The sequence below is a fragment of the Manis pentadactyla genome, chromosome 7 (genome assembly GCF_030020395.1).
Source record: "Manis pentadactyla isolate mManPen7 chromosome 7, mManPen7.hap1, whole genome shotgun sequence".
Lineage (NCBI taxonomy): Eukaryota > Metazoa > Chordata > Mammalia > Pholidota > Manidae > Manis > Manis pentadactyla.
This window is the reverse complement of record NC_080025.1, coordinates 135,898,099-135,925,340: the sequence shown is the minus strand read 5'-3', so window position 1 is coordinate 135,925,340 and position 27,242 is coordinate 135,898,099. Positions and strand designations below refer to the sequence as shown.

General features: G+C 38.3%; 1 protein-coding gene across 2 annotated transcripts in view; it reads left to right on the top strand.

The window, feature by feature from the left end:
* KDM7A (lysine demethylase 7A) overlaps positions 1-27,242 on the top strand; it is a 98,523-nt gene that overhangs the window by 32,702 nt on the left and 38,579 nt on the right. For both annotated transcript variants that reach the window (XM_036926090.2, XM_036926089.2), the window contains exon 2: positions 21,812-21,897. In XM_036926090.2, coding sequence (XP_036781985.1) covers positions 21,812-21,897 — 86 coding nt within the window. The remainder of the gene's footprint in view (positions 1-21,811; positions 21,898-27,242) is intronic.

Sequence of the window (27,242 nt, the reverse complement as noted above, 5' to 3'; positions counted from 1 at the left end):
TGGCATGAGTCTTCCAGAGAGTGCTGATGTTGGAAGTTTTTTTTCATATCGTATCTTAGTTCATTTTCAGGGTAGCCAAATTAGGCTTTGATCCTCTGCATAAACACAAACAGACCCTTTGCCTACACTTTTATATGCCCTTTATACCTTTGTGTAGAACTCATTGGAGGTCACCACACAGGAACTGACTTTTTTTTTTTTTTGGTATCATTAATCTACACTTACATGACGAATATTATGTTTACTAGGCTCTCCCCTATACCAGGTCCCCCCTATAAACCCCTTTACAGTCACTGTCCATCAGCACAGCAAAATGTTGTAGAATCACTACTTGCCTTTTCTGTGTTGTACAGCCCTCCCCTTTCTCCCACCCCCCCATGCATGCTAATCTTAATATCCCCCTTCTTCTTCCCCCCCTTATCCCTCCCTACCCACCCATCCTCTCCAGTCCCTTTCCCTTTGGTACCTGTTAGTCCATTCTTGAGTTCTGTGATTCTGCTGCTGTTTTGTTCCTTCAGTTTTTCCTTTGTTCTTATATTCCACAGATGAGTGAAATCATTTGGTATTTCTCTTTCTCCGCTTGGCTTGTTTCACTGAGCATAATACCCTCCAGCTCCATCCATGTTGCTGCAAATGGTAGGATTTGCCCTTTTCTTATGGCTGAGTAGTATTCCATTGTGTATATGTACCACATCTTCTTTATCCATTCATCTATCGATGGACATTTAGGTTGCTTCCAGTTCTTGACTATTGTAAATAGTGCTGCGATAAACATAGGGGTGCATTGGTCTTTCTCAAACTTGATTGCTGCATTCTTAGGGTAAATTCCTAGGAGTGGAATTCCTGGGTCAAATGGTAAGTCTGTTTTGAGCATTTTGATGTACCTCCATACTGCTTTCCACAATGGTTGAACAAGTTTACATTCCCACCAGCAGTGTAGTAGGGTTCCCCTTTCTCCACAGCCTCGCCAACATTTGTTGTTGTTTGTCTTTTGGATGGCAGCCATCCTTACTGGTGTGAGGTGATACCTCATTGTAGTTTTAATTTGCATTTGTCTGGTAATTAGCGATGTGGAGCATCTTTTCATGTGTCTGTTGGCCATCTGTATTTCTTTTTTGGAGAACTGTCTGTTCAGTTCCTCTGCCCATTTTTTAATTGGGTTATTTGTTTTTTGTTTGTTGAGGCGTGTGAGCTCTTTATATATTCTGGACGTCAAGCCTTTATCGGATGTGTCATTTTCAAATATATTCTCCCATACTGTAGGGTTCCTTTTTGTTCTATTGATGGTGTCTTTTGCTGTACAGAAGCTTTTCAGCTTAATATAGTCCCACTTGTTCATTTTTGCTGTTGTTTTCCTTGCCCGGGGAGATATGTTCAAGAAGAGGTCACTCATGTTTATGTCTAAGAGGTTTTTGCCTATGTTTTCTTCCAAGAGTTTAATGGTTTCATGACTTACATTCAGGTCTTTGATCCATTTTGAGTTTACTTTTTTATATGGGGTTAGACGATGGTCCAGTTTCATTCTCCTACATGTAGCTGTCCAGTTTTGCCAGCACCGTCTGTCGAAGAGACTGTCATGTCGCCATTGTATGTCCATGGCTCCTTTATCAAATATTAATTGACCATATATGTCTGAGTTAATGTCTGGATTGTCTAGTCTGTTCCATTGGTCTGTGGCTCTGTTCTTGTGCCAGTACCAATTTGTCTTGATTACTATGGCTTTATAGTAGAGCTTGAAGTTGGGGAGTGAGATCCCCCCTACTTTATTCTTCTTTCTCAGGATTGCTTTGGCTATTCGGGGTCTTTGGTGTTTCCATATGAATTTTTGAATTATTTGTTCCAGCTCATTGAAGAATGTTGCTGGTAGTTTCATAGAGATTGCATCAAATCTGTATATTGCTTTGGGCAGGATGGCCATTTTGACGATATTAATTCCTCCTAGCCACGAGCATGGGATGAGTTTCCATCTGTTAGTGTCCCCTTTAATTTCTCTTAAGAGTGACTTGTAGTTTTCAGAGTATAAGTCTTTCACTTCTTTGGTTAGGTTTATTCCTAGGTATTTTCTTCTTTTTGATGCAATTGTGAATGGAGTTGTTTTCCTGATTTCTCTTTCTGTTGGTTCATTGTTAGTGTATAGGAAAGCCACAGATTTCTGTGTGTTGATTTTGTATCCTGCAACTTTGCTGTATTCCGATATCAGTTCTAGTAGTTTTGGGGTGGTGTCTTTAGGGTTTTTTATGTACAGTATTATGTCATCTGCAAACAGTGACAGTTTAACTTCTTCTTTACCAATCTGGATTCCTTGTATTTTTTGTTTTGTCTGATTGCCATGGCTAGGACCTCCAGTACTATGTTAAATAACAGTGGGGAGAGTGGGCATCCCTGTCTAGTTCCCGATCTCAGAGGAAATGCTTTCAGCTTCTCACTGTTCAATATAATGTTGGCTGTGGGTTTATCATAGATGGCCTTTATTATGTTGAGGTACTTGCCCTCTATTCCCATTTTGCTGAGAGTTTTTATCATGAATGGATGTTGAACTTTGTCAAGTGCTTTTTCAGCATCTATGGAGATGATCATGTGGTTTTTGTCTTTCTTTTTGTTGATGTGGTGGATGATGTTGATGGACTTTTGAATGTTGTACCATCCTTGCATCCCTGGGATGAATCCCACTTGGTCATGGTGTACGATGGTTTTGATGTATTTTTGAATTCGGTTTGCTAATATTTTGTTAAGTATTTTTGCATCTACGTTCATCAGGGATAGTGGTCTGTAGTTTTCTTTTTTGGTGGGGTCTTTGCCTGGTTTTGGTATTAGGGTGATGTTAGCTTCATAGATTGAGTTTGGGAGTATCCCCTCCTCTATTTTTTGGAAAACTTTAAGGAGAATGGGTATTATGTCTTCCCTGTGTGTCTGATAAAATTCCGAGGTAAATCCATCTGGCCCAGGGATTTTGTTCTTGGGTAGTTTTTTGATTACCGATTCAATTTCATTGCTGGTAATTGGTCTGTTTAGATTTTCTGTTTCTTTCTGGGTCAATCTTGGAAGGTTGTATTTTTCTAGGAAGTTGTCCATTTCTCCTAGGTTTCCCAGCTTGTTAGCATATAGGTTTTCATAGTATTCTCTAATAATTCTTTGTATTTCTGTGGGGTCCGTCGTGGTTTTTCCTTTCTCGTTTCTGATACTGTTGATTTGTGTTGACTCTCTTTTCCTCTTAATAAGTCTGGCTAGAGGCTTATCTGTTTTGTTTATTTTCTCGAAGAACCAGCTCTTGGTTTCATTGATTTTTGCTATTGTTTTATTCTTCTCAATTTTATTTATTTCTTCTCTGATCTTTATTATGTCCCTCCTTCTGCTGACCTTAGGCCTCATTTGTTCTTCTTCTTCCAATTTCGATAATTGTGACATTGGACCATTCATTTGGGATTGTTCTTCCTTTTTAAAATATGCTTGGATTGCTATATACTTTCCTCTTAAGATTGCTTTTGCTGTGTCCCACAGAAGTTGGGGCTTAGTGTTGTTGTTGTCATTTGTTTCCATATATTGCTGGATCTCCATTTTGATTTGGTCATTGATCCATTGATTATTTACGAGCGTGTTGTTAAGCCTCCATGTGTTTGTGAGCCTTTTTGCTTTCTTTATACAGTTTATTTCTAGTTTTATGCCTTTGTGGTCTGAAAAGTTGGTTGGTAGGATTTCAATCTTTTAGAATTTACTGAGGCTCTTTTTGTGTCCTAGTATGTGGTCTATTCTGGAGAATGTTCCATGTGCACTTGAGAAGAATGTGTATCCTGTTGCTTTTGGATGTAGAGTTCTGTAGATGTCTATTAGGTCCATCCGCTCTACTGTGTTGTTCAGTGCTTCCGTGTCCTTACTTATTTTCTGCCCAGTGGATCTATCCTTAGGGGTGAGTGGTGTGTTGAAGTCTCCTAGAATGAATGCATTGCAGTCTATTTCCCCCTTTAGTTCTGTTAGTATTTGTTTCACATATGCTGGTGCTCCTGTGTTGGGTGCATATATATTTAGAATGGTTATATCCTCTTGTTGGACTGAGCCCTTTATCATTATGTAGTGTCCTTCTTTATCTCTTGTTACTTTCTTTGTTTTGAAGTCTATTTTGTCTGATATTAGTACTGCAACCCCTGCTTTCTTCTCACTGTTGTTTGCCTGAAATATGTTTTTCCATCCCTTGACTTTTAGTCTGTACATGTCTTTGGGTTTGAGGTGAGTTTCTTGTAAGCAGCATAAGATGGGTCTTGCTTTTTTATCCATTCTATTACTCTGTGTCTTTTGATTGGTGCATTCAGTCCATTAACATTTAGGGTGAGTATTGAAAGATATGTTCTTATTGCCATTGCAGGCTTTAAGTTCGTGGTTACCAAAGGTTCAAGGTTAGCCTCTTTAGTATCTTACTGCCTAACTTAGCTCGCTTATTGAGGTGTTATATACACTGTCTGGAGATTCTTTTCTTCTCTCCCTTCTTATTCCTCCTCCTCCATTCTTCATATGTTGGGTGTTTTGTTCTGTGCTTTTTCTAGGAGTGCTCCCATCTAGAGCAGTCCCTGTAAGATGTCCTGTAGAGGTGGTTTGTGGGAAGCAAATTCCCTCAGCTTTTGTTTGTCTGGGAATTGTTTAATCCCACCATCATATTTAAATGATAGTCGTGCTGGATACAGTATCCTTGGTTCAAGGCCCTTCTGTTTCATTGCATTAAATATATCATGCCATTCTCTTCTGGCCTGTAGGGTTTCTGTTGAGAAGTCTGATGTTAGCCTGATGGGTTTTCCTTTATAGGTGACCTTTTTCTCTCTAGCTGCCTTTAAAACTCTTTCCTTGTCCTTGATCTTTGCCATTTTAATTATTATGTGTCTTGGTGTTGTCCTCCTTGGATCCTTTCTGTTGGGGGTTCTGTGTATTTCCATGGTCTGTTCGATTATTTCCTCCCCCAGTTTGGGGACGTTTTCAGCAATTATTTCTTCCAAGATACTTTCCATCCCTTTTCCTCTCTCTTCTTCTTCTGGTACCCCTATAATATGGATATTGTTCCTTTTGGATTGGTCACACAGTTCTCTTAATATTGTTTCATTCCTAAGCCACAGGGCATAAATATGCAAAGAAGTAAAAAGCTAACCTTTTCAAACGATAAGGCTTCTCTCTCACTTACCAACTTAACATTTCCCTGTATGGCCCCGGAAGATGACTGGTTAGCCAGAGATGGGTAAGATTCCTCAAGGGTGGAACAACCTAAGACAGGCACAGTCGCAGGGGGCCATCTGGTGAGAAAATGGGGAGCAGCAGAGGTGAGGCTTAGAACCTCCCCCCTCATGTTCTGAGAGAAATCTTCTGCATACGTGGATGTTTTATTGCCCTGGTCTAGCTTGGATTAACACATAGTCTACAGGCACACACCTGATCATCTACATTTGCTCTCTTACAACACTAAACTATGTTTTCTACCTTTATCTTGTATCTACCGACCACTTCAGCATTTTATTAAAAATAATAATAATAAAGAGAGAAATGTGGTATCCACATATAAATCAAGTATAAAAACCAAATGAGTATTCATATTTGAACTGTTTAGAGTTCATAATGCATGAGCAAAACCGAAAGTTTCTGTGATGACTGCCCTTGTACTGTTCACTATGTAACTTATTCATTATGTAAGAATTTGTTCTACATGTAAGAACTTGTTTGTTATGCCTCAGAAGATTGGAGACTGATGAAAATTAGGCTTGGGGTGGATTAATGATTGTGCATTGAGCATTGACTCCCCTATACAGAATTTTATTGTCGTTAACAACCATTTGATCAATAAATATGAGAGATGCCCTCACAAAAAAAAAAAAAAAAGGACAGACTTCCAATGGTAAAATAAATAAGTAACCGGGATGTAATGTATAGCATAAGGAATATAGTCAAGATATTGTAACAGCTTGGTAGGGTGATAGCTGGAACCTAGAATTATGTATATAAATGTTCTACCACTGTGTTGTACACTTGAAACTAATGTAATGTAATACTGTGCGTCAACTACCCTTCAATAAAAAATAATTTAAAAAAAAATATTGTTTCATTCCTGGAGATCCTTTTATCTCTCTCTATGTCAGCTTCTATGCGTTCCTGTTCTCTGGTTTCAATTCCATCAGTGGCCTCTTGCATCCTATCCATTCTGCTTATAAACCCTTCCAGAGTTTGTTTCATTTCTGCGATCTCCTTTCTGGCATCTGTGATCTCCCTCGGGACTTCATCCCATATCTCTTGTGTATTTCTCTGCATCTCTGTCAGCATGTTTATGATTTTTATTTTGAATTCTTTGTCAGGAAGACTGGTTAGGTCTGTCTCCTCAGGTGTTGTCTCTGTGATCTTTGTCTGCCTGTAGTTTTGCCTTTTCATGGTGATAGGAATAGTTTGCAGAGCTGGGACGAGTGATGGCTGGAAGAACTTCCCTTCTTGTTGGTTTGTGGCCCTCCTCTCCTGGGAGAACAGCGACCTCTAGTGGCTTGTGCTGGGCAGCTGTGCGCAGACAGTGCTTCTGCTTCCTGCCCGGCTGCTATGGAGTTTGTCTCTGCTGTTGCTGTGGGCGTGGCCTGGCTCAGGCAGCTGCTCCAATGTGGTAGAGTTGCGTTGGAGCAGGAGCTGCTGGGAGGCTATTTATCTCCGTAAGGGGCCTCCGTGCTCCCTGCAGCCCAGGGGATTAGGGTGCCCAGAGATCCCCAGATTCCCTACCTCTGGATTAAGTGTCCCGCCCTGCCCCTTTAAGACTTCCAAAAAGCACCCACCAAAACAAAACGACCACACACACACACACAAAAAATTTTTTTATTAAAAAAAATAAAAAGTGGCTGCTCGTTTTTCTTTATTCTCCAGCGCCAGCCTCAGGCATCTGCTTACCGGTCTTGCTGCCCTGTTTCCCTAGTATTGGGGTCCCTATCCCTTTAAGACTTCCAAAAAGCGCTCGCCAAAACTGAACAGCAAAAAAAAAAAATTGGCTGCTCACTTTTCTTTTGTTCTCCGGTGCCAGCCTCCGATACCCGCTCGCCAGTCTTGCTGCCCTGTTTCCCTAGTATTGGGTTCCCTGTCCCTTTAAGACTTCCAAAAAGCGCTCGCCAAAACAAAACAGCAAAAAAAAAAAAAAAAAAAATGGCCGCTCGCTTTTCTTATGTCCTCTGGCGCCAGGCCTCCGGTTCCTGCTCACTGTTCTTGCCACCCTGTTTCACTGGTATCCAGGGCCCCCCGTGCACACACTGTGTCTGCGCTCTGGCCCGGATGGCTGGGGCTGGGTGTTCGGCAGTCCTGGGCTCCGTCTCCCTCCCGCTCTGCCTATTCTTCTCCCACCGGGAGCTGGGGGGAGGGGCGCTCGGCTCCCGCGGGGCCGGGGCTTGTATCTTACCCCCTTCGCGAGGCGCTGGGTTCTCTCAGGTGTGGATGTGGTCTGGATATTGTCCTGTGTCCTCTGGTCTTTATTCTAGGCAGGGTTGTCTTTGTTATATTTTCATAGATATATGTGGTTTTGGGAGGAGATTTCCGCTGCTCTACTCAAGCCGCCATCTTGGCTCCCACTCGTAAAAAAACCTTTTTAAACAGTATTCTATTCACTTTTTGCTATCTGTGGAAATAAATTAAGTAAATATAAATTGGACAAATAAAAAATTTCAGTTCTACTCAAAAGTAAATTGCAATTGCTTAATTGAGTTACATGGATTGAATGTTCAAATGGCAATACTGTGTTATTTTTGACAACTGGTTTTGACTTTTTTGTCTTGAATGCTGTGAGATCATTACAGTGAGCTCTCCTTGGACTTCCAGACTTTGTGGTAGCAAATGTACTGATGTTCCCAGGTGAGAATAGGCTTGTTTTGGGGTATCTGGAGATCTCCAAGATTCATTGTTTGTGATATTTTGTTGTAATGGTTGGATTACTACATTTCAAAGTTTTCCTTTGTTTATTTTTTACATGGTTTAGATAGAATTTTATCCTTAAAAGTATTTTAATTGTGAAGTAACAACAGAGAAAAGTGGTCTAAAATATAAATATACAGTTTAATGAACAATTACAAAACATATACTCTAGTAATAACCATACAGAACCCCAGGACACATACCCCCTAGTCCTTCCCAGATCACACCTGCCTCGGGAAACCACCATCCTACTGTTAAAATCCATGCTGATTCCTTGCTTTTCTGTGTAGTTGAGTGTCTAAACAGTGTACCTTGGTTTGGCTGGTTTTGAACTTTATGTAAAAATAGAATACACTGTATATATTCTTCTGTCTTTTTTTTTTAACACAGTGTTGACTCATTCATAGAACTTATACATTTATTCATTTATTCATGCATTTTTATTGCTGTATAGAATTTCATTGTAAGATACACTTTAATTCATTTTACTGTTTATAGATTATTACACAGTGACTACAATATGTTATATATTATATAAATACATATTAGTACATTTGATAGTGACTCTAATCATTCCTTTATAGGTAGGTATCCTGGTGCACATGTGCATGAGTTTCTGTAAGATGTATTTTACCTAAAAGACAAATTGCTTGGTCATAGAATAAATAGATGGTTCTTCAGTTTTGTTGCAAAATTGTTTTCCAAAATGGTGGTACCAAATTTACTCTATCCAGCAGTATACGCAAGCTTTCATTGTTCTACCTCATCTCCAACATTTGGTATTACCCAACCTGGTGAGTATACTGTGGTTTAATTTGTATTTTCTCCAATAATTAATAAGGTAGCACACCTTTTCATGTGCATAACAGCTACTTGGATTTCCTTTTATGGTGTGCCTATTCAAGTCTTCTGTCTATTTTTCTAGTCATTTTTTCCCCTTATTGATTTGTAGGAGTTTACCTAATATTCTGGGTATAATTCCTTTGTGGTTATCTATATTGTAATGTCTTCTCCTGCTCTGGTTTACCCTTTAATTCTTTATAGTTTAATAAATAGAAGTTATTTTAGCACATTTGAAGTTACTAGTTTTTTCCCTTATTGATAGGGCATTTTATGTTTTAAGACAGCTCTTCCTACTACAGAGGTTTGATACCTGTTAGAGCAGTTTTTGTTTTTTTTGTTTTCTAGAATGCCTTACATATTCTTGATGCTTGACATTTCCACATCAGCTTTAGAATCAGCTTGTCAGGTTCCAAAGATTTTGATTGGGATTAAGTTGAATCTATAAATCACTCTGAGAATTAATATCATTATATCATTGAACTTCAAATCATGATCATGATGTATATCTCCATTTAGGTCTTCCTTAAAGTCTTTTAATACTGTTTTATAATTTTCCTTAAAGAGGTCTTAACCAGTTTTTGTTAAATTCCAGTGAACTTGACATTTTATTTCATTTTTTAGCTTTACATCATTGGTGTATGGAAAAATGACTACTTTTTATGTGCTGATATATCTAGCAACCTTTCTTGTAATTGATTCTTAAAATTTAGGGGCTTTTGTTTTCTGTAAGTAACCATATCAATGGCAAATCATAGCTTTATATTTTCTTTTCCAATTCCTATACTTTTTTTTTAAGGATTTTATTTATTTATTTATTATTAAGATATGATTGATATACACTCTTATGAAGGTTTCACATGAAAAAACAATGTGGTTACTACATTTACCCATATTATCAAGTCCCCACCCATACCCCAGTGCAGTCACTGTCCATCAGTTCAGCAAGTTGCCAGAGATCCACTATGTTCCTTCTCTGTGATACACACCTCCAATCCCTATACTTTTTAATTCTTTTTCTTAAAAAAGCTAGACCCTCCAGGATAATATTCACCAGAAGTGGTAACATCAGGCATTCTTGTCTTGGTCTTAATCTCAAAGAGACCTCTTTTGTGTTATCTGCATAGGATTTTTTTAGAAGAGAGCCTTTTCCAGACAATAAAACAATCATTCTAGTCTTAATTTTCTAAGAGATTTTGTTTGTTTTTTAATCATAAGTAAATGTTGGATTTTATCAAATGTTCTGCATTTTTAAAATGCAGAATGGTCATAAGATTTTTTTAAATGGCCATATGATTTATTTTAATCTCTTAATGTAGTGAATTTCACTGATTAAAAATTTTAGTGTTAAAACCAACTTGCATTCCTGAGGTAGACCAAACTTGATATTTGCATCTTTGCTTACAAGTGAGAATGGCTTATAGTTTTTCTTGCTTGCTTCATCCTTTCCAAGTTTTTATCAAGAATATGCTATCATAAAATTAATCTGGGAGCAAGTCTCTTCTTCCTTCTCTCTGGTGCAAATTTTTTATAATACTGGAATTATTTATTCCTGGAGTGTTTGATAGAACTTGCTTGTGAAGCCATCTAGGACTGGGATTTTCTTTGTGGGACCATTTTAAGAATTACTAAGCAACAGTTAGAAGACTATTCGAGTATTCTGTTTCTTGGTGATTCAGGTCTGCCTATCTTATTTATCTTTTCTAGTCTCTTAGCATTAAAATTGTTCGTAATACCCTCTTTTACACTTAATGCCTATAGAATCTAGTTCTGCTTCTCTTTTCATTCCCAATATTGGTTATTCAGGTCTTAATCTCTTTTTTCTTAAACTTGCTAAAGTTTTACCAATTTTGTAACTCTTTTTCAAATAATCCATTTTTAGCTTCTATGCTCTATTGCATGTTTGTTTTCAATGTCATCAATTCTTTTATTTTTCCTTCAATGTTTTTAAGGTTATTTTACTATTCTTTTTGTAACTTCTTGAGGTGGATGCTTAACTCCATTATGCTTGATCCATCTGTGCTTGAAAAGAATGTGTTCTATAGATAATGGATATAGCATTAATTTCAGCTTCTTTTTTTAATCACGCATTTAAAGCTATCATTTCTGTTTACAAGTTTTATATCCCACAAGTTTTTGTTATGTAGAATTTCATTAGTGTTCAGCTCAATAATTTTCAGTTTCATTATGATTTATCTTTTGATTCATGGGTTACTTAGAAGTTTATTTTTTAATTTCTAAATACATGAAGCTTTTCTAGTTAACTTTGTGTCATTGATTTCTAGCTTAACTGTGCTATGGTCAGAAAATTTCTGATTTCAAACCTTCAAAATTTGGCTATGGCCCAGTGTTTGGTCACTTGTTATGAATGATCCATCTGTGCTTGAAAAGAATGTGTTCTATAGATAATGGATATAGCATTCTGTATACTGTCCATTAGGCCATAATTTTTTAAATTCATAGTTCAATGTTGTATGTGTCATAGATTTTTCTTTTGCTTGCTTACTCTATCAGATACAGAGAGTTGTCAAAATCTCCTACTACAGTTGTACCTGTTCTGTGCTCCTGGTGAACTGAAATTTTTATTATTACAAATTGAACATATTGATCTCATTTTTTGCTTTAGATTCTGTGTTGCTTAATACCCATATAGCTGTACTTTTTTTTATTACTATTTTCATGGTATTTATTTGCCCATTCTATTACTTTCAGTCTTTCTGTATCCTTGTTTTATGTGTGTTTCTTATAACTAGTAAATTTGAATGTTTCAGTCCAGCCAGATAATCTGTGTCTTTTAACTGGAACATTTAGTCCATCTGTGTACAGTACAATTATGGTGTATTTGCATTTATATAGCCATTTTATTTTGATCTTTCTGTTTCTTTCTTTTTTCTATCTCCATTTTTTTGAATTTTTTTTTTCCTGCTACCAGTTTGGAAGTTATACTTTCTATTTCTGTTCTTCTCTTGTCTCCCAGGAAATTATAATAGTTATTTTCCACTGTACTATTGAAGTTTAATGTTAATTATTACCTCCCTTTCCTTCTAGTATAAGTGCCTTAGGACTCTGTAACTCCATTTGTCCTCTCCTGACTCAACTGCTGCTGTTGTCATGTATTTAGTTCTTTATATTTTTTTAAGTCTCACAGGACATTATTTAGTTTTAGGTCATCAATGTTCATGTAAATTCACCCACATAGTTATTACTTAGCTTTCCCTTTTTTTCTTGCAGACCTCACTGTGATCATCTTCCTTCTGCCAGAAGCATGTCCTTCGGCATTTCCCCTACTGTGGGGTAACTGGAGGTGAACTCTGTTTTTGGCTGTCTACAAATACTTTTTCCCCTTCCTTCTTGAAACATATATTTGTTTTTTATTATTTATTTATATATTTTTAGGAGGGCATGGCAGAGGCTTTTATTTAGAGAGAAAGTGAGAGGACAGAGCTCCTGGCTCAGGCCAGGAGGGGACAAGAGAGTCCCCTTGAAACATATATTTTAACTGAATATTGAAAGCTAGGCTAACTTCAGGTTATGTTAGATATTTGAGATTAGCAGATACTTTCTTTAAGCACATTTGATGTATTTAATGTGTTCTAGCTTCCATTATTGCTTTGAGAAGTCTTCCATTCTTGAAAGTCATCTGTGTTTTTTTTCTTCTTATGGCTTTGAAATTTTCTGACTATAGATTTTCTACAGTTTTATTATGATGTGATTGGATGTAGACTTATTTTTATTTGTCCTGTTTGGTATTTGATGGGTTTCTTGAGTTTGGATTAGTGTCTCTCATTATTTCCAGAATTTCTTAGCTGTTACCTCATTATATTGCTTTTGTCCCTATTCTCTGTTAACCTTCTGATGCTCTGGTTTTAAGTATGTTATACTTTTTCATTTCATCCTTTTTGGTTCTGACCATCTTGTCTGTATTTCCCATCATCTTATTCTCTGTGCTACATTCTGAATAATGTGACCATAGTTCAGTTCACTAATTTTCTCTTCACTCTTATACATGTCAACTGAGTTACTGACTCCCCAGAATTCTGTGCTAGTATCATTTGGTTAAAGTACAATTGTGGGAGGCGGAGCCAACATGGCGGCGTGAGTAGGACAGTGGGAATCTCCTCCCAAAAACATATATACTTTTGAAAATACAACAAACACAACTAGCCCTAAAAGAGAGACCAGAAGACGCAGGACAGTGGCCAGACTGCAGCTACACCAGCGAGAACCCAGCGACTGGTGAAAGGGGTAAGATACAAGCCCCGGCCCGGCGGGACCCGAGCGCCCCTCCCCCCAGCTCCCGGCGGGAGAAGAGCAGGCAGAGCGGGAGGGAGACGGAGCCCAGGGCTGCCGAGCACCCAGCCCCAGCCATCCGGGCCAGAGCGCAGACACAGTACATGCCCAGGGGGCCCTGGATACTGGGGGAACAGGGAGTAAGACCTCTGAGCGGGTGCTGAAGCTGATGCCCCTGTGACAAAGAAAAGCGGGGGCTTTTTGAAAGTCTTAAAGGGACAGGGACTTAACAGCTTGACGGAAACAACCCAGGTCACAGTACAGCAGCTGGAAATTACAGGGAAAACCGGGTGCACTAACCCCCTGGGCAACAGCTCTGAGACCCCTCACGGAGGCAAACAGTCAAGCAGCCCCCCCATCCATTACCCCACCAGGCGCTGCGAAAGCAGAGAAGCAGCCTGAGACAAATTCCGCCCACAGAAAGGGAAATTTCTCCCTTCCGGCCAGGCAAGACACAAAGACCCACTCTACACGCAATTACCCAACACAAGCCACTAGGGGTCGCAGTTGTCCCAGTAAAGAAAGGCCAGTAGCAAGTGAAAATTTTGGCCCTCCCAGCTGACAGTCAATAGCACCTGTCAACATGAAAAGGCAAAAAAATATGATCCAGACAAGACTAACCCAGACAGCTTCAGCATCTGCTACATCTTCCCCTGAGAAGGAATCTGGGGAGATAGATTTAGCCAGTCTACCTGAAAAAGAATTCAAAACAAAAGTCATAACCATGCTGATGGACTTGCAGAGAAATATGCAAGAACTAAGGAAGGAGAATTCAGAAATAAAACAAGCTCTGGAAGGACTTCAAAACAGAATGGACGAGATGCAAGAGACCATTAATGGACTAGAAAACAGAGAACAGGAACGCAGAGAAGCTGATGCAGAGAGAGATAAAAGGATCTCCAGGAATGAAAGAATTTTAAGAGAGCTGAGTGATCAATCTAAAAGGAATAATATAAGAATCATAGGTATTCCAGAAGAAGTAGAGAGAGAAAAGGGGATAGAAAATGTCTTTGAAGAAAGAATTGCTGAAAATTTCCCCAAACTAGGGGAAGAAATGGCCTCTCAGACCACAGAGGTACACAGAACTCCCATGACAAGGGATCCAAGGAGGGCAACACCAAGACACATAATAATTAAAATGGCAAAGATCAAAGACAAGGACAAAGTATTACAAGCAGCCAGAGAGAAAAAAAAGGTTACCTACAAAGGAAAACCCATCAGGCTATCATCAGACTTCTCAACAGAAACCCTACAGGCCAGAAGAGAATGGCATGATATACTTAATGCAATGAAACAGAAGGGCCTCGAACCAAGACTACTGTATCCAGCACGAATATCATTTAAATATGAAGGAGGGATTAAACAATTCCCAGACAAGCAAAAGTTGAGGGAATTTGCCTCCCACAAACCACCTCTACAGGGCATCCTACAGGGACTGCTCTAGATGGGAGCACTCCTAAAAAGAGCACACAACAAAACACCCAACATATGAAGAAGGGAGGAGGAGGAATAAGAAGGGAGAGAAATAAAGAATCATCAGATTGTGTTTATAATAGCTCAACAAGCGAGTTAAGTTAGACAGTAAGACAGTAAAGAAGCTAACCCTAAACCTTTGGTAACCACAAACTTAAAGCCTGCAATGGCAATAAATTCATACCTTTCAATAATCACCCTAAATGTAAATGGACTGAATGCACCAATCAAAAGACACAGAGTAATACAATGGATAAAAAAGCAAGATCCATCCATATGCTGCTTACAAGAGACTCACCTCAAACCCAAAGACGCGCACAGACTTAAAGTCAAGGGATGGAAAAAGATATTTCAAGCAAACAACAGAGAGAAGAAAGCAGGTGTTGCAATTCTGGTATCAGACAAAACAGACTTCAAAATAAAGAAAGTAACAAAAGACAAAGAAGGACATTACATAATGATAAAGGGCTCAGTCCATCAAGAGGATATAACCATTATAAATATATATGCACCCAATACAGGAGCACCAACATACCTGAAACAAATATTAACAGAACTAAAGGAGGAAATAGAATGCAATGCATTCATTCTAAAAGACTTCAACACACCACTCACTCCAAAGGACAGACCCACCAGACAGAAAATAAGTAAGGACACAGAGGCACTGAACAACACACTAGAACAGATGGACCTAATAGACATCTACAGAACTCTACATCCAAAAGCAACAGGATACACGTTCTTCTCAAGTGCACATGGAACATTCTCCAGAATAGACCACATACTAGGACACAAAAAGAGCCTCAGTAAATTCCAAAAGATTGAAATCCTACCAACCAACTTTTCAGACCACAAAGGCATTAAACTAGAAATAAACTGTTCAAAGAAAGCAAAAAGGCTCACAAACACATGGAGGCTAAACAACACGCTCCTAAATAATCAATGGATCAATGACCAAATCAAAATGGAGATCCAGCAATATATGGAAACAAATGACAACAACAACATTAAGCCCCAACTTCTGTGGGACGCAGCAAAAGCAATCTTAAGAGGAAAGTATATAGCACTCCAAGCATATTTAAAAAAGGAAGAGCAATCCCAAATGAACGGTCTAATGTCACAACTATCAAAATTGGAAAAAGAAGAACAAATGAGGCCTAAGGTCAGCAGAAGGAGGGACATAATAAAGATCAGAGAAGAAATAAATAAAATTGAGAAGAATAAAATAGCAAAAATCAATGAAACCAAGAGCTGGTTCTTCGAGAAAATAAACAAAATAGATAAGCCTCTAGCCAGACTTATTAAGAGGAAAAGAGAGTCAACACAAATCAACAGTATCAGAAATGAGAAAGGAAAAATCACAACAGATCCCGCAGAAATACAAAGAATTATTAGAGACTACTATTAAAACCTATATGCTAACAAGCTGGGAAACCTAGGAGAAATGGACAACTTCCTAGAAAAATACAACCTTCCAAGACTGACCCAAAAAGAAACAGAAAATCTAAACAGACCAATTACCAGCAACGAAATTGAAGCAGTAATCAAAAAACTACCAAAGAACAAAACCCCCGGGCCAGATGGATTTACCTCGGAATTTTATCAGACATACAGGGAAGACATAATACCCAATCTCCTTAAAGTTTTCCAAGAAATAGAAGAGGAGGGGATACTCCCAAACTCATTCTATGAAGCTAACATCACCCTAATACCAAAACCAGGCAAAGACACCACCAAAAAAGAAAACTACAGACCAATATCCCTGATGAACGTAGACGCAAAAATACTCAACAAAATTTTAGCAAACCGAATTCAAAAATACATCAAAACCATCGTACACCATGACCAAGTGGGATTCATCCCAGGGATGCAAGGATGGCACAACATTCGAAAGTCCATCAATATCATCCACCACATCAACAAAAAGAAAGACAAAAACCACATGATCATCTCCATAGATGCTGAAAAAGCATTTGACAAAGTTCAACATCCATTCATGATAAAAACTCTCAGCAAAATGGGAATAGAGGGCAAGTACCTCAACATAATAAAGGCCATCTATGAAAAACCCACAGCCAACATTATATTGAATAGCGAGAAGCTGAAAGCATTTCCGCTGAGATCGGGAACTAGACAGGGATGCCCACTCTCCCCACTGTTATTTAACATTGTACTAGAGGTCCTAGCCACGGCAATCAGACAAAACAAAAAAATACAAGGAATCCAGATTGGCAAAGAAGTCAAACTGTCACTATTTGCAGATGACATGATACTGTACATAAAAAACCCTAAAGACTCCACCCCAGAACTACTAGAACTGGTATCGGAATACAGCAAAGTTGCAGGATACAAAATCAACACACAGAAATCTGTGGCTTTCCTATATACCAACAATGAACCAACAGAAAGAGAAATCAGGAAAACAACTCCATTCACAATTGCATCAAAAAAAATAAAATACCTAGGAATAAACCTAACCAAAGAAGTGAAAGACTTATATTCTGAAAACTACAAGTCACTCTTAAAAGAAATTAAAGGGGACACTAACAGATGGAAACGCATCCCATGCTCATGGCTAGGAAGAATTAATATCGTCAAAATGGCCATCCTGCCCAAAGCAATATACAGATTTGATGCAATCCCTATGAAACTACCAGCAACATTCTTCAATGAACTGGAACAAATAATTCAAAAATTCATATGGAAACACCAAAGACCCCGAATAGCCAAAGCAATCCTGAGAAAGAAGAATAAAGTAGGGGGGATCTCACTCCCCAACTTCAAGCTCTATTATAAAGCCATAGTAATCAAGACAATTTGGTACTGGCACAAGAACAGAGCCACAGACCAATGGAACAGACTAGACAATCCAGACATTAACTCAGACATATATGGTCAATTAATATTTGATAAAGGAGCCATGGACATACAATGGCGACATGACAGTCTCTTCGACAGACGGTGCTGGCAAAACTGGACAGCTACATGTAGGAGAATGAAACTGGACCATCGTCTAACCCCATATAAAAAAGTAAACTCAAAATGGATCAAAGACCTGAATGTAAGTCATGAAACCATTAAACTCTTGGAAGAAAACATAGGCAAAAACCTCTTAGACATAAACATGAGTGACCTCTTCTTGAACATATCTCCCCGGGCAAGGAAAACAACAGCAAAAATGAACAAGTGGGACTATATTAAGCTGAAAAGCTTCTGTACAGCAAAAGACACCATCAATAGAACAAAAAGGAACCCTACAGTATGGGAGAATATATTTGAAAATGACACATCCGATAAAGGCTTGACGTCCAGAATATATAAAGAGCTCACACGCCTCAACAAACAAAAAACAAATAACCCAATTAAAAAATGGGCAAAGGAACTGAACAGACGGTTCTCCAAAAAAGAAATACAGATGGCCAACAGACACATGAAAAGATGCTCCACATCGCTAATTATCAGAGAAATGCAAATTAAAACTACAATGAGGTATCACCTCACACCAGTAAGGATGGCTGCCATCCAAAAGACAAACAACAACAAATGTTGGCGAGGCTGTGGAGAAAGGGGAACCCTCCTACACTGCTGGTGGGAATGTAAACTTGTTCAACCATTGTGGAAAGCAGTATGGAGGTACATCAAAATGCTCAAAACAGACATACCATTTGACCCAGGAATTGCACTCCTAGGAATTTACCCTAAGAATGCAGCAATCAAGTATGAGAAAGACCAATGTACCCCTATGTTTATCGCAGCACTATTTACAATAGCCAAGAATTGGAAGCAACCTAAATGTCCATCGATAGATGAATGGATAAAGAAGATGTGGTACATATACACAATGGAATACTACTCAGCCATAAGAAAAGGGCAAATCCTACCATTTGCAGCAACATGGATGGAGCTGGAGGGTATTTTGCTCAGTGAAACAAGCCAAGCAGAGAAAGAGAAATACCAAATGATTTCACTCATCTGTGGAATATAAGAACAAAGGAAAAACTGAAGGAACAAAACAGCAGCAGAATCACAGAACTCAAGAATGGACTAACAGGTACCAAAGGGAAAGGGACTGGGGAGGATGGGTGGGTAGGGAGGGATAAGGGGGGGAGAAGTAGGGGGGTATTAAGATTAGCATCCATAGCGGGGTGGGAGAAAGGGGAGGACTGTACAACACAGAGAAGACAAGTAGTGATTCTACAACAGGTTGCTACGCTGATGGACAGTGACTGTAAAGGAGTATATAGGGGGGACCTGGTATAGGGGAGAGCCTAGTAAACAAAGTATTCGTCATGTAAGTGTAGATTAATGATTAAAAAAAAAAATGCAGTTCCTATGTGGTGACCTCTAATGAGTTCTACACAATGATATAAAGGACATATAAAAGTGTAGGCAAAGGGTCTGTTTGTGTTTATACAGAGGATCAAAGCCTAATTTGGCTACCCCGAAAATGAACTAAGATACGATATGAAAAAGAACTTCCAACATCAGCACTCTCGGGAAGACTCATGACAGAAGATGATCAGAAAAAAAAAAAAAAAAAAAAAAAACTTCAACAAAGATCCACGCACTGTCACAGGTGTAGATGCACTCATCCCACCAGTTCCTGGACTTGCCATGGGAAAGATGAAGGAGATATCTAAGCTGGCCTGTGCATGCAGTAAAACAAAAATTGGACTGGATCTATACTGTTGGAACTCAACCAAGAATTAGGAGAAGTGCAAATTGTAGCACTCCAAAATCTTACAACCACAGACTATTTATCGTTAAAAGAACATATGGGATATGAACAGTCCCCAGGAATGGGGTGTTCTAGTTTATCTGAATTCTCTCAGACTGTTTAAGTTCAGTCGGACAATATCCACCATATCATAGATAAGTTTTCACAAATGCCTAAGGTGCCTAACTGGTTTTCTTGGTTTCACTGGAGATGGCTGGTAATTACAGGTATGCTTTGGTTAGGTAACTATATTCCTATTATGTTAATGTGTGTGCACAATTTAATTAGTCGTTTAAAACCTATCCATGCTGAAGTTACTCTACAAGAAGATATGTCAAAGAAATAATCAATCTTCCCAGGTTTTCTTCTGCCTGCTACTTCTGTAGCTTTTCTTCTTCCTACCTAATCACAACCTTTAAATAGAACTCGTGCCACATGTCGAATTTACCGAGTATCATAATTCTTCCAAGTGGTAAAGACACCTCAAGACAAATGCTGGGCATAGAAGCCACAGGGCATAAATATGCAAAGAAGTAAAAAGCTAACCTTTTCAAACGATAAGGCTTCTCTCTCACTTACCAACTTAACATTTCCCTGTATGGCCCCGGAAGATGACTGGTTAGCCAGAGACGGGTAAGATTCCTCAAGGGAGGAACAACCTAAGACAGGCACAGTCGCAGGGGGCCATCTGGTGAGAAAATGGGGAGCAGCAGAGGTGAGGCTTAGAACCTCCCCCCTCATGTTCTGAGAGAAATCTTCTGCATACATGGATGTTTATTGCCCTCGTCTAGCGCGGATTAACACATAGTCTACAGGCACACACCTGATCATCTACATTTGCTCTCTTACAACACTAAACTCTGTTTTCTACCTTTATCTCGTATCTACCTACCACTTCAGCATTTTATTAAAAATAATAATAATAGAGAAATGTGGTATCCACATATAAATCAGGTTTAAAAATCAAATGAATATTCATATTTGAACTGACTGTGTATAGTTCATAATGCATGAACAAAACCGAAAGCTTCTGTGATGACTGCCCTTGCACTGTTCACCATGTAACTTATTCACTATGTAAGAATTTGTACTCCATGTAAGAATTTGTTCGTTATGCATCAGAAGATTGGAGACTGACGAAAATTGGGCTTGGGGTGGATTAATGATTGTGCATTGAGTATTGACCCCCCTATACAGAGATTTGTTGTGGTTAACAACTATTTGATCAATAAATATGAGAGATGCCCTCACAATATATATATATATATATATATATATATATATATATATAAACACACTTCCAATTGTAAAATAAATAAGTAACCGGGATGTAATGTATAGCATAAGGAATATAGTCAATATAGTGTAACAACTTGGTATGGTGATAGCTGGTACCTAGAAATATCATGTATATAAATAAATGTTGAGTCGCTGTGTTGTACACCTGAAACTAATGTAATGCAATGCTGTTGTCAACTACCCTTCAATAAAAAAAAAAAAAAAAAAGTACAATTGTTGTTGTGTTTTTGTTGTATATAGACACTTATAAATTTTTACCTAATAAGTTATATGTGTGTGTGTTTTGGGGAATACAGACACTTATAAAATTTTACCTACCAAGTTACTTGGGATGTAGCAGAGTTGCCATAGTATTTGAAAAACTGCTCCTATTTTCAAGATGCCACTAATAGAAATTTTTTCAGTCCCTTAAACTTTATTTGTATTTAAGTGCCCCTGCTGTGTACTCAGTGGGATGGAGTGTTCCAGGTGCAGTGCTTCAAACTAACGTAACTGGCTAATTAGGGCTATGAGACCTAAGGCAGAGCTGTTAAGACTGACCATGTCAGTGATGTTACCCTGACTAACCACCTCTAGCTGATGACAGCCATATTTTAAAGTTAGGTGGTGTCTTAGTCGGCCTGGGTTGCCATAACAGAATATCATGTACCAGGAGGCCTAAACAATAGAAATTAGTTTTCTCAAGGGTCAGAGGCTAGATGTCCCAGATCAGGGTCCAGCAGAGTTGGTTTCTGGGGAGGGCTCTCTTCTGGTCTTGCAGTGGACATCTCACTATGTACTCCTAGTCATTTCCTTGGTGTGTAAATGGGGGAGGGGCGGGAGAGGAGGAGAGGGAGCAGGAGCTCTCTGATTTCTCTTCTAGTAAGGACTCTAATCCTGTTGGTCGGGGCCACACCTTTCTGACCTCATTTAACCTTAATTACTTCTTTAGAGGCTCTTTCTCCAAATAGAGCCACACTGGACACAGCTTCAGCATGTGAGTTTTGGAGAGACACAGACATTGCTTGCACAACAGGTGGCATTTACATAATGATCGAGGGTCTTAAGCTTATAATTATGTTACTTCTGCTGTTCTTGCTGCTGCTAATAGTGAATCACCATGTATTGGGGTATATTCTCCCTCACAATTGTTCAGCAAGGGTGTAGGGAAGAGAATAAAATGTATCTTTTCATATTCTCTGTATGCTACAAAATTTTTATTGTACATTTCTCATCTGAATTCTAGCTATCTATTATAGTTGAGTAAAGGTTTTCAACTTACTTACATATTGGCTTTATTTTTCTATACTTTAGCTGTGTTGGAGTAGAAGAACATCATGCTGTTGACATTGACCTGTATCATTGTCCCAACTGTGCAGTTCTACGTGGTTCCTCCTTGAGTAAGTACTGGAAGCTTAAATGAAGATCGAAGCTTAGAATTTAATGTGTACGTGTCAATATTTTAATGATAGTCTGACTAGTTATACCTACCAAGAATTATAGGAAAAATTATTCTGAAGATATTAAGAATGTTGTTTCTGTCTGAATTATTAAGTAACTCATTTAATAAATCAAAAGATCAAGTGAAAAAAATACTATAAATCTTAATTGCCAGTGCAAAGCCCTCAAACTCAAGTACATATTTTCAAAGCTTTCAGTTTGAGAAGTGCAGTAAAGTAAAATTTTTCTAATTCTGGGAACTGATTTCAACTGTTTTAATCTCTTTATAAATTATAAAAAAGATCTTGTGGTAGTATTTGGGACATCTATAGGATACGACTTTAATGCACACATATGCTTTATATTACTAGGAGAAAATTAAGCCATCACTAAGCTAAAATATTGTAGTTTCTGATTTTGTCATCATGTTGAGTATGGCCTAGAATACTGCCTAGCTGTCCTCTGTGCTTGAAACCACAGCCTTCTGTATGCCCTTGTCCCATCCCCTTCCTGAGGAAGACAGGGGCTGAACCAAGTTTCTGCCCACACTCCTCTTCCTGAGGGGCCAGGGCACAAGCAGGGAAGCTCACACATCCTCTGGGGTGTACCAACAACACATATAAAACAACATTTATTTTTAGCCTTTTACAAAGGCTTCAGAAGAATGGATTGGAATATTACTTGCATTGTACAAACGTTAAAGTAGAGAGAAGACTTTAAAAGGCTTTGGATTTTGTTATAACTATTTCTTTTTTTAAAATTTAAGCTGCCAACTAGCAGAGAAGACAAGTAATGACTATAGCATCTTACTGTGCTGATGGACAGTGACTGCAATGGGGTGTGGGGGGACTTGATAATATGGGGAATGTTGAACCACAATGTTGCTCATGTGAAAGCTTCATAAGGTGGTATATCAGCGATAGCTTAATTTTTTTAAAAAAGGTCAAAAAAAATTTAAGCTGCAAACTAGCATTTTTGTGTTCATAAAACTAAATGGAAAACCTGCAGACATAGTCACTTAGAACTGAAAGACAACTTTTCCTTAACATACCTTGATACACACTTGGGTCAGATGTAGGTAACCTATACAACCTTTATTTTGAATGCGGCTTTTTTCCTAGTACAGTTGACCCTTGAACAACATGGGTTTGAAGCATGGGTCTACTTACACATGAGTTTAAAAAAAAAAATAAATTGGAAAAATTTTTGGAAGTTTGCAACAATTTAAATGAAATATTTTCATTTTTCTAGCTTACTTTATTATAACAATATATAATACATATACGAAGGATGTGTTAAGTCACTGTTTATGTTATCAGTAAGGCTTTGGGACAACAGTAGGCTATTAGTAAAGTTTCTGGGGAGTCAAAGGTTACATGGATTTTCAACTGCATGGTTGGGGGTCGACACCCCACCCCACATTATTTATTGTTCATGGATAAGCTTTTTTTTTAACAGAAATTTTGTTGTGAGGTTAAGGGCAAGTAGTTAAAAAAAATGTACTAGTAACTGACTGCTCACCTGTTTTGTTAAAAATAATTCACCTAGTTTCTTTGTAAGGACTTAGAAATTTAAACCATATGGGTGCATTGAAATAAATACAGATTACCCATTTTGTTACAGAGTATAAAATTTGAGGTTAGAAAATTCATAGAATTGTTACATACATAATTGACTATTATCATAAATGGTTTTAAAGGATCTCTGTGTAGCACTGAAGTATGTAGTATATAACTTGAATAATTATCAACCTAGTGTAATTCTTGGAGGCAGTAATAATATTGGATTGTTATCTCAAAAAGGGAAACAACTAAAATTTGTAACAGTTTTAATTTAGAATTTAAGTATTGCAGTGATGTGCTTAATTCCTTTTGGGTTCTGGGCCAGATTCTAATATGTGGTGGGAGAGGGGGGATCTTGCCACACACATACCACCAAGTAATTCTGAGCACCAGCAGGGTGTCTCAGAACTCAACTCAATTCTGATACTGTCTGCTGGGAGACAGCACCAGATTCCCCAGGTTAAGGGCTCCATCCTACAAGACTGCCTTCTGTCCCCAACTCCAGACTCCGGTGCAAGCCCCAGGCTACCTGTGCTTCCGACCTACCAGCTACAGATTGGAGGTTCCAATGACCTCCCCCTTAGGTTCAGTTAATTTGCTAGAGCAGCTCACAGAACTCAGGAAAACACTTTGTTTACTAGGTTAATAAAAGATACCATAAAGTATACAAGTTAACAGCCAGATGAAGAGAGACATAGGGCAAGGTCCCAAATAAAGGAGCTTCTATCCTCGAGGAGCTTGGGGCCTGGCTCTGTGACACGTGGAGGTGTTCTGGTTTCCCAAGCCTAGAAGCTTTCTCTGGCAAAGAGGCAGGATGCAAGAGAGCAGAGAGTGATAACTTCTTCTCAGGGGTTTTTGTGAGGGCTTCATTGCCATTGTCATGATTGACTAAATTATTGGCCATTGGCTAATCCAGCCTCCAGCCCCTGCCCTTGTGTGGGGTCCAAAAGTCTCTCATTAACACGACAAAACACCCATTTCACCTTTAAGACTCTGTACCGTTTTCAGGAACTATATATGAGACCAAATATACCTGGGAAGTATATATTTGGTCATATGAATGACCAAACATGTATTTCTTATGACTCATTATATTCCAAGTGCATAATCCCAAAATGAAATAACTTGAATTTCATTTCTGTGAAATATTAAGTGGGTTACTATGAGGCAAAATAATGTAGCGTTTAAAACATTACTGTATATGATGTACTCTTTTCTATTTTTCCTATATGATTTAATTTTTTAAAAAGCTTGTCATGCTCAGTAAATTGATTTCACAATCCATAATAGATCAAGTTCACAATCCATAATAGATCACAACCTGTACTTTGAATAATGATACTTCAGAGAGAAGGTTGATTATTACCTGGCCCTTCATATATTTCTGTAACTCCGGGGAAAGGAAAACCCGGGGCAAAATACCTCTAAAACAAAATCAGTCGAAGGGAGAAATAAAGTTTAAAACCCATTTATTGCTTACAAACTGCGGTCCAGGACCGTTTTTCTTTCCTGCTCTGGCAGAAGCAAACCATCCCTCCCCTTAACCTTCTAGGTTCAGATAAGCCCTCGGTTACCCAGGTAATTAATTACCCATTGATACAGAGATGAACTTTTTCACCCCTGAGGAACCCCTGTTGATATGCATATGCACTAAACCCAAGCAAGATATTCTGGAAAAATTACAATTTTACCCCCATTTCTCATCCTTAAATAATAAGATCAGGCATTGGCTAACATTGGGCAAAAGTCCAACTCTTGAGTACTCATAGGGAACATGCCAAGTCCAGTAATTTGTTTTATCTTGATTTAAGGCTCACCTTCCCCAGCCTTCACCCCTCACCCCCAATTTGGGTAATTCCTTTTTGTCCCTTTCCCTCTAATAAGCCTCTCTTGCTTGCCACCTCAGGTTACCTGCTCTTTTCAGAGTCCCCAAGGAGCCCTTATTATAGGTATCATTTAGACAGCATGATACCCACTCAGTGTGGTGAGTTCAGACTTTACCCTCTAAGTGGGAATTAAGAATTCTGTTTAAGGGCACACATCAAAAAACAGCATGTAACTCCAGGGGAGAAAATAAGTTCACAGCTCAGGGCAAATTACCTTTGAAGCCAAAATCAAAGGGAGAAATAAAGTGGGAGAAACCCGTTTATTGCTTACAAGCAGCCATCCACTTCTGCTCACCCATGTCTCTTGCAACCCAGCTGCCAAACAGGACCCCACCCAACCTCTCTGGTCCAGATTTGCCCTGCTCCCCCTTGTAATCACCTATAGATATTGAGATGGACTATCTCTCTCCACCCCTTGGAAACACATACTGATATGGAGATGCACTAAGGACAGGCGAGAGATTCTGGAAATACTGCAGTTTTCCCCACACAGCCCAATACAGTGCTCCTCAGGTACAAGCAATCCAAACTCAAAATTTTCTGTCCTCTCCCTGTGATCACTACTAGAATGTTCATTCACTGGTCTCCTTCAAGAAATTCAGTCAGCTTTTACAATGGCTAGTTTACAGTGTTAAGCATGTTGGTCCAACAGGACAGTTGTAACCTTCTGTTAACATCTTGCAAGTCAGCACATTTAAAAGGAAACAAAGGTAACTGGCAGTTTATTGGGTGCCCATGGCACTATGCAAAGAAGTACTTGACTTATGTTCTTTCCTTTATTATTTGTAACACCTTGATGTCAAGAAATTATCAGACTACCTCTTTCATGTAGGTATTTGCAGAGCTGGAGTTTGAACTCTGCCAAATTGGACAGTTGTGTCCAATCCCAAATCTTTTCTAATTCTCATCTGTTCTGTCAAAATAAAAATTAAAACAATGTAGTATCATAGTTTACTTTCACATGGGCAGCTCTTTCTTTCTCTTCCTTTCTCCTTCCCTCCCTTCCTTTTTCTTCATTCCTTCCTTTCTCTCCATTCCTTCCTTTCTCTCACTGTTGACCCAGAGTTTGAAATAGACTATTCATATATACTGCTAAGACTGAATTACCTACCACTTTTCTGGAGGCAGTTTTGCAATATATAGTTTTGTAGCAGAATCTTAAAAATATTGAATGTTCCAGCATTTCTAGAAATTTATCCTGAGGAATTAATGGGTGAAAATAGTTTATGCATATGGGTATTAATCTCTACTTTGTTAGAAGATTCAGAGTGAACTAAGTGTGTAATAATAAAAAACTGATTATAATGTGATGCATCTACATCTTAGAATTCTAAGCTGCCTTTTGAATATTTAATAAGGAGAAAATGCTCATGATACAATAAGAAAAGTAAGCAGGATAAACATTATGATCCCAATTGAAAATCACGTGGGGTTATGTGTCTGTATATGTAGGAAAAAAGCCTGGAATGAAATAACCTTGAATTTTAAGAGTGATTTTAAATGAGAAAAAATAACATACAAAGGATGCCTTAATGGTATTTTCTAGGAAGGTTGCTTTTTGATTTTCAATTTTTCTCATAAGGTTTTTTTAAAACTTCTATTTATTCTTCCATATTAAGGTTCTGACTGCCATAAATTACTTGAGAATCTTGTTTTAGACTGAGATATGAATAAGCCTGATTTCCATCCCTATTGATTATTTAATATGACTTCTTTTTATCCTGTGAGGTTCCACTATTATTTTATTATTATGATCTTTGTAAGAAGAAGATCTGAAATAACTTAAGACTCATAGAGTTGCCCCCCATGTTTTATTACGAAAATGTTCAAACATACATATGTGTTTAACTATCCCAC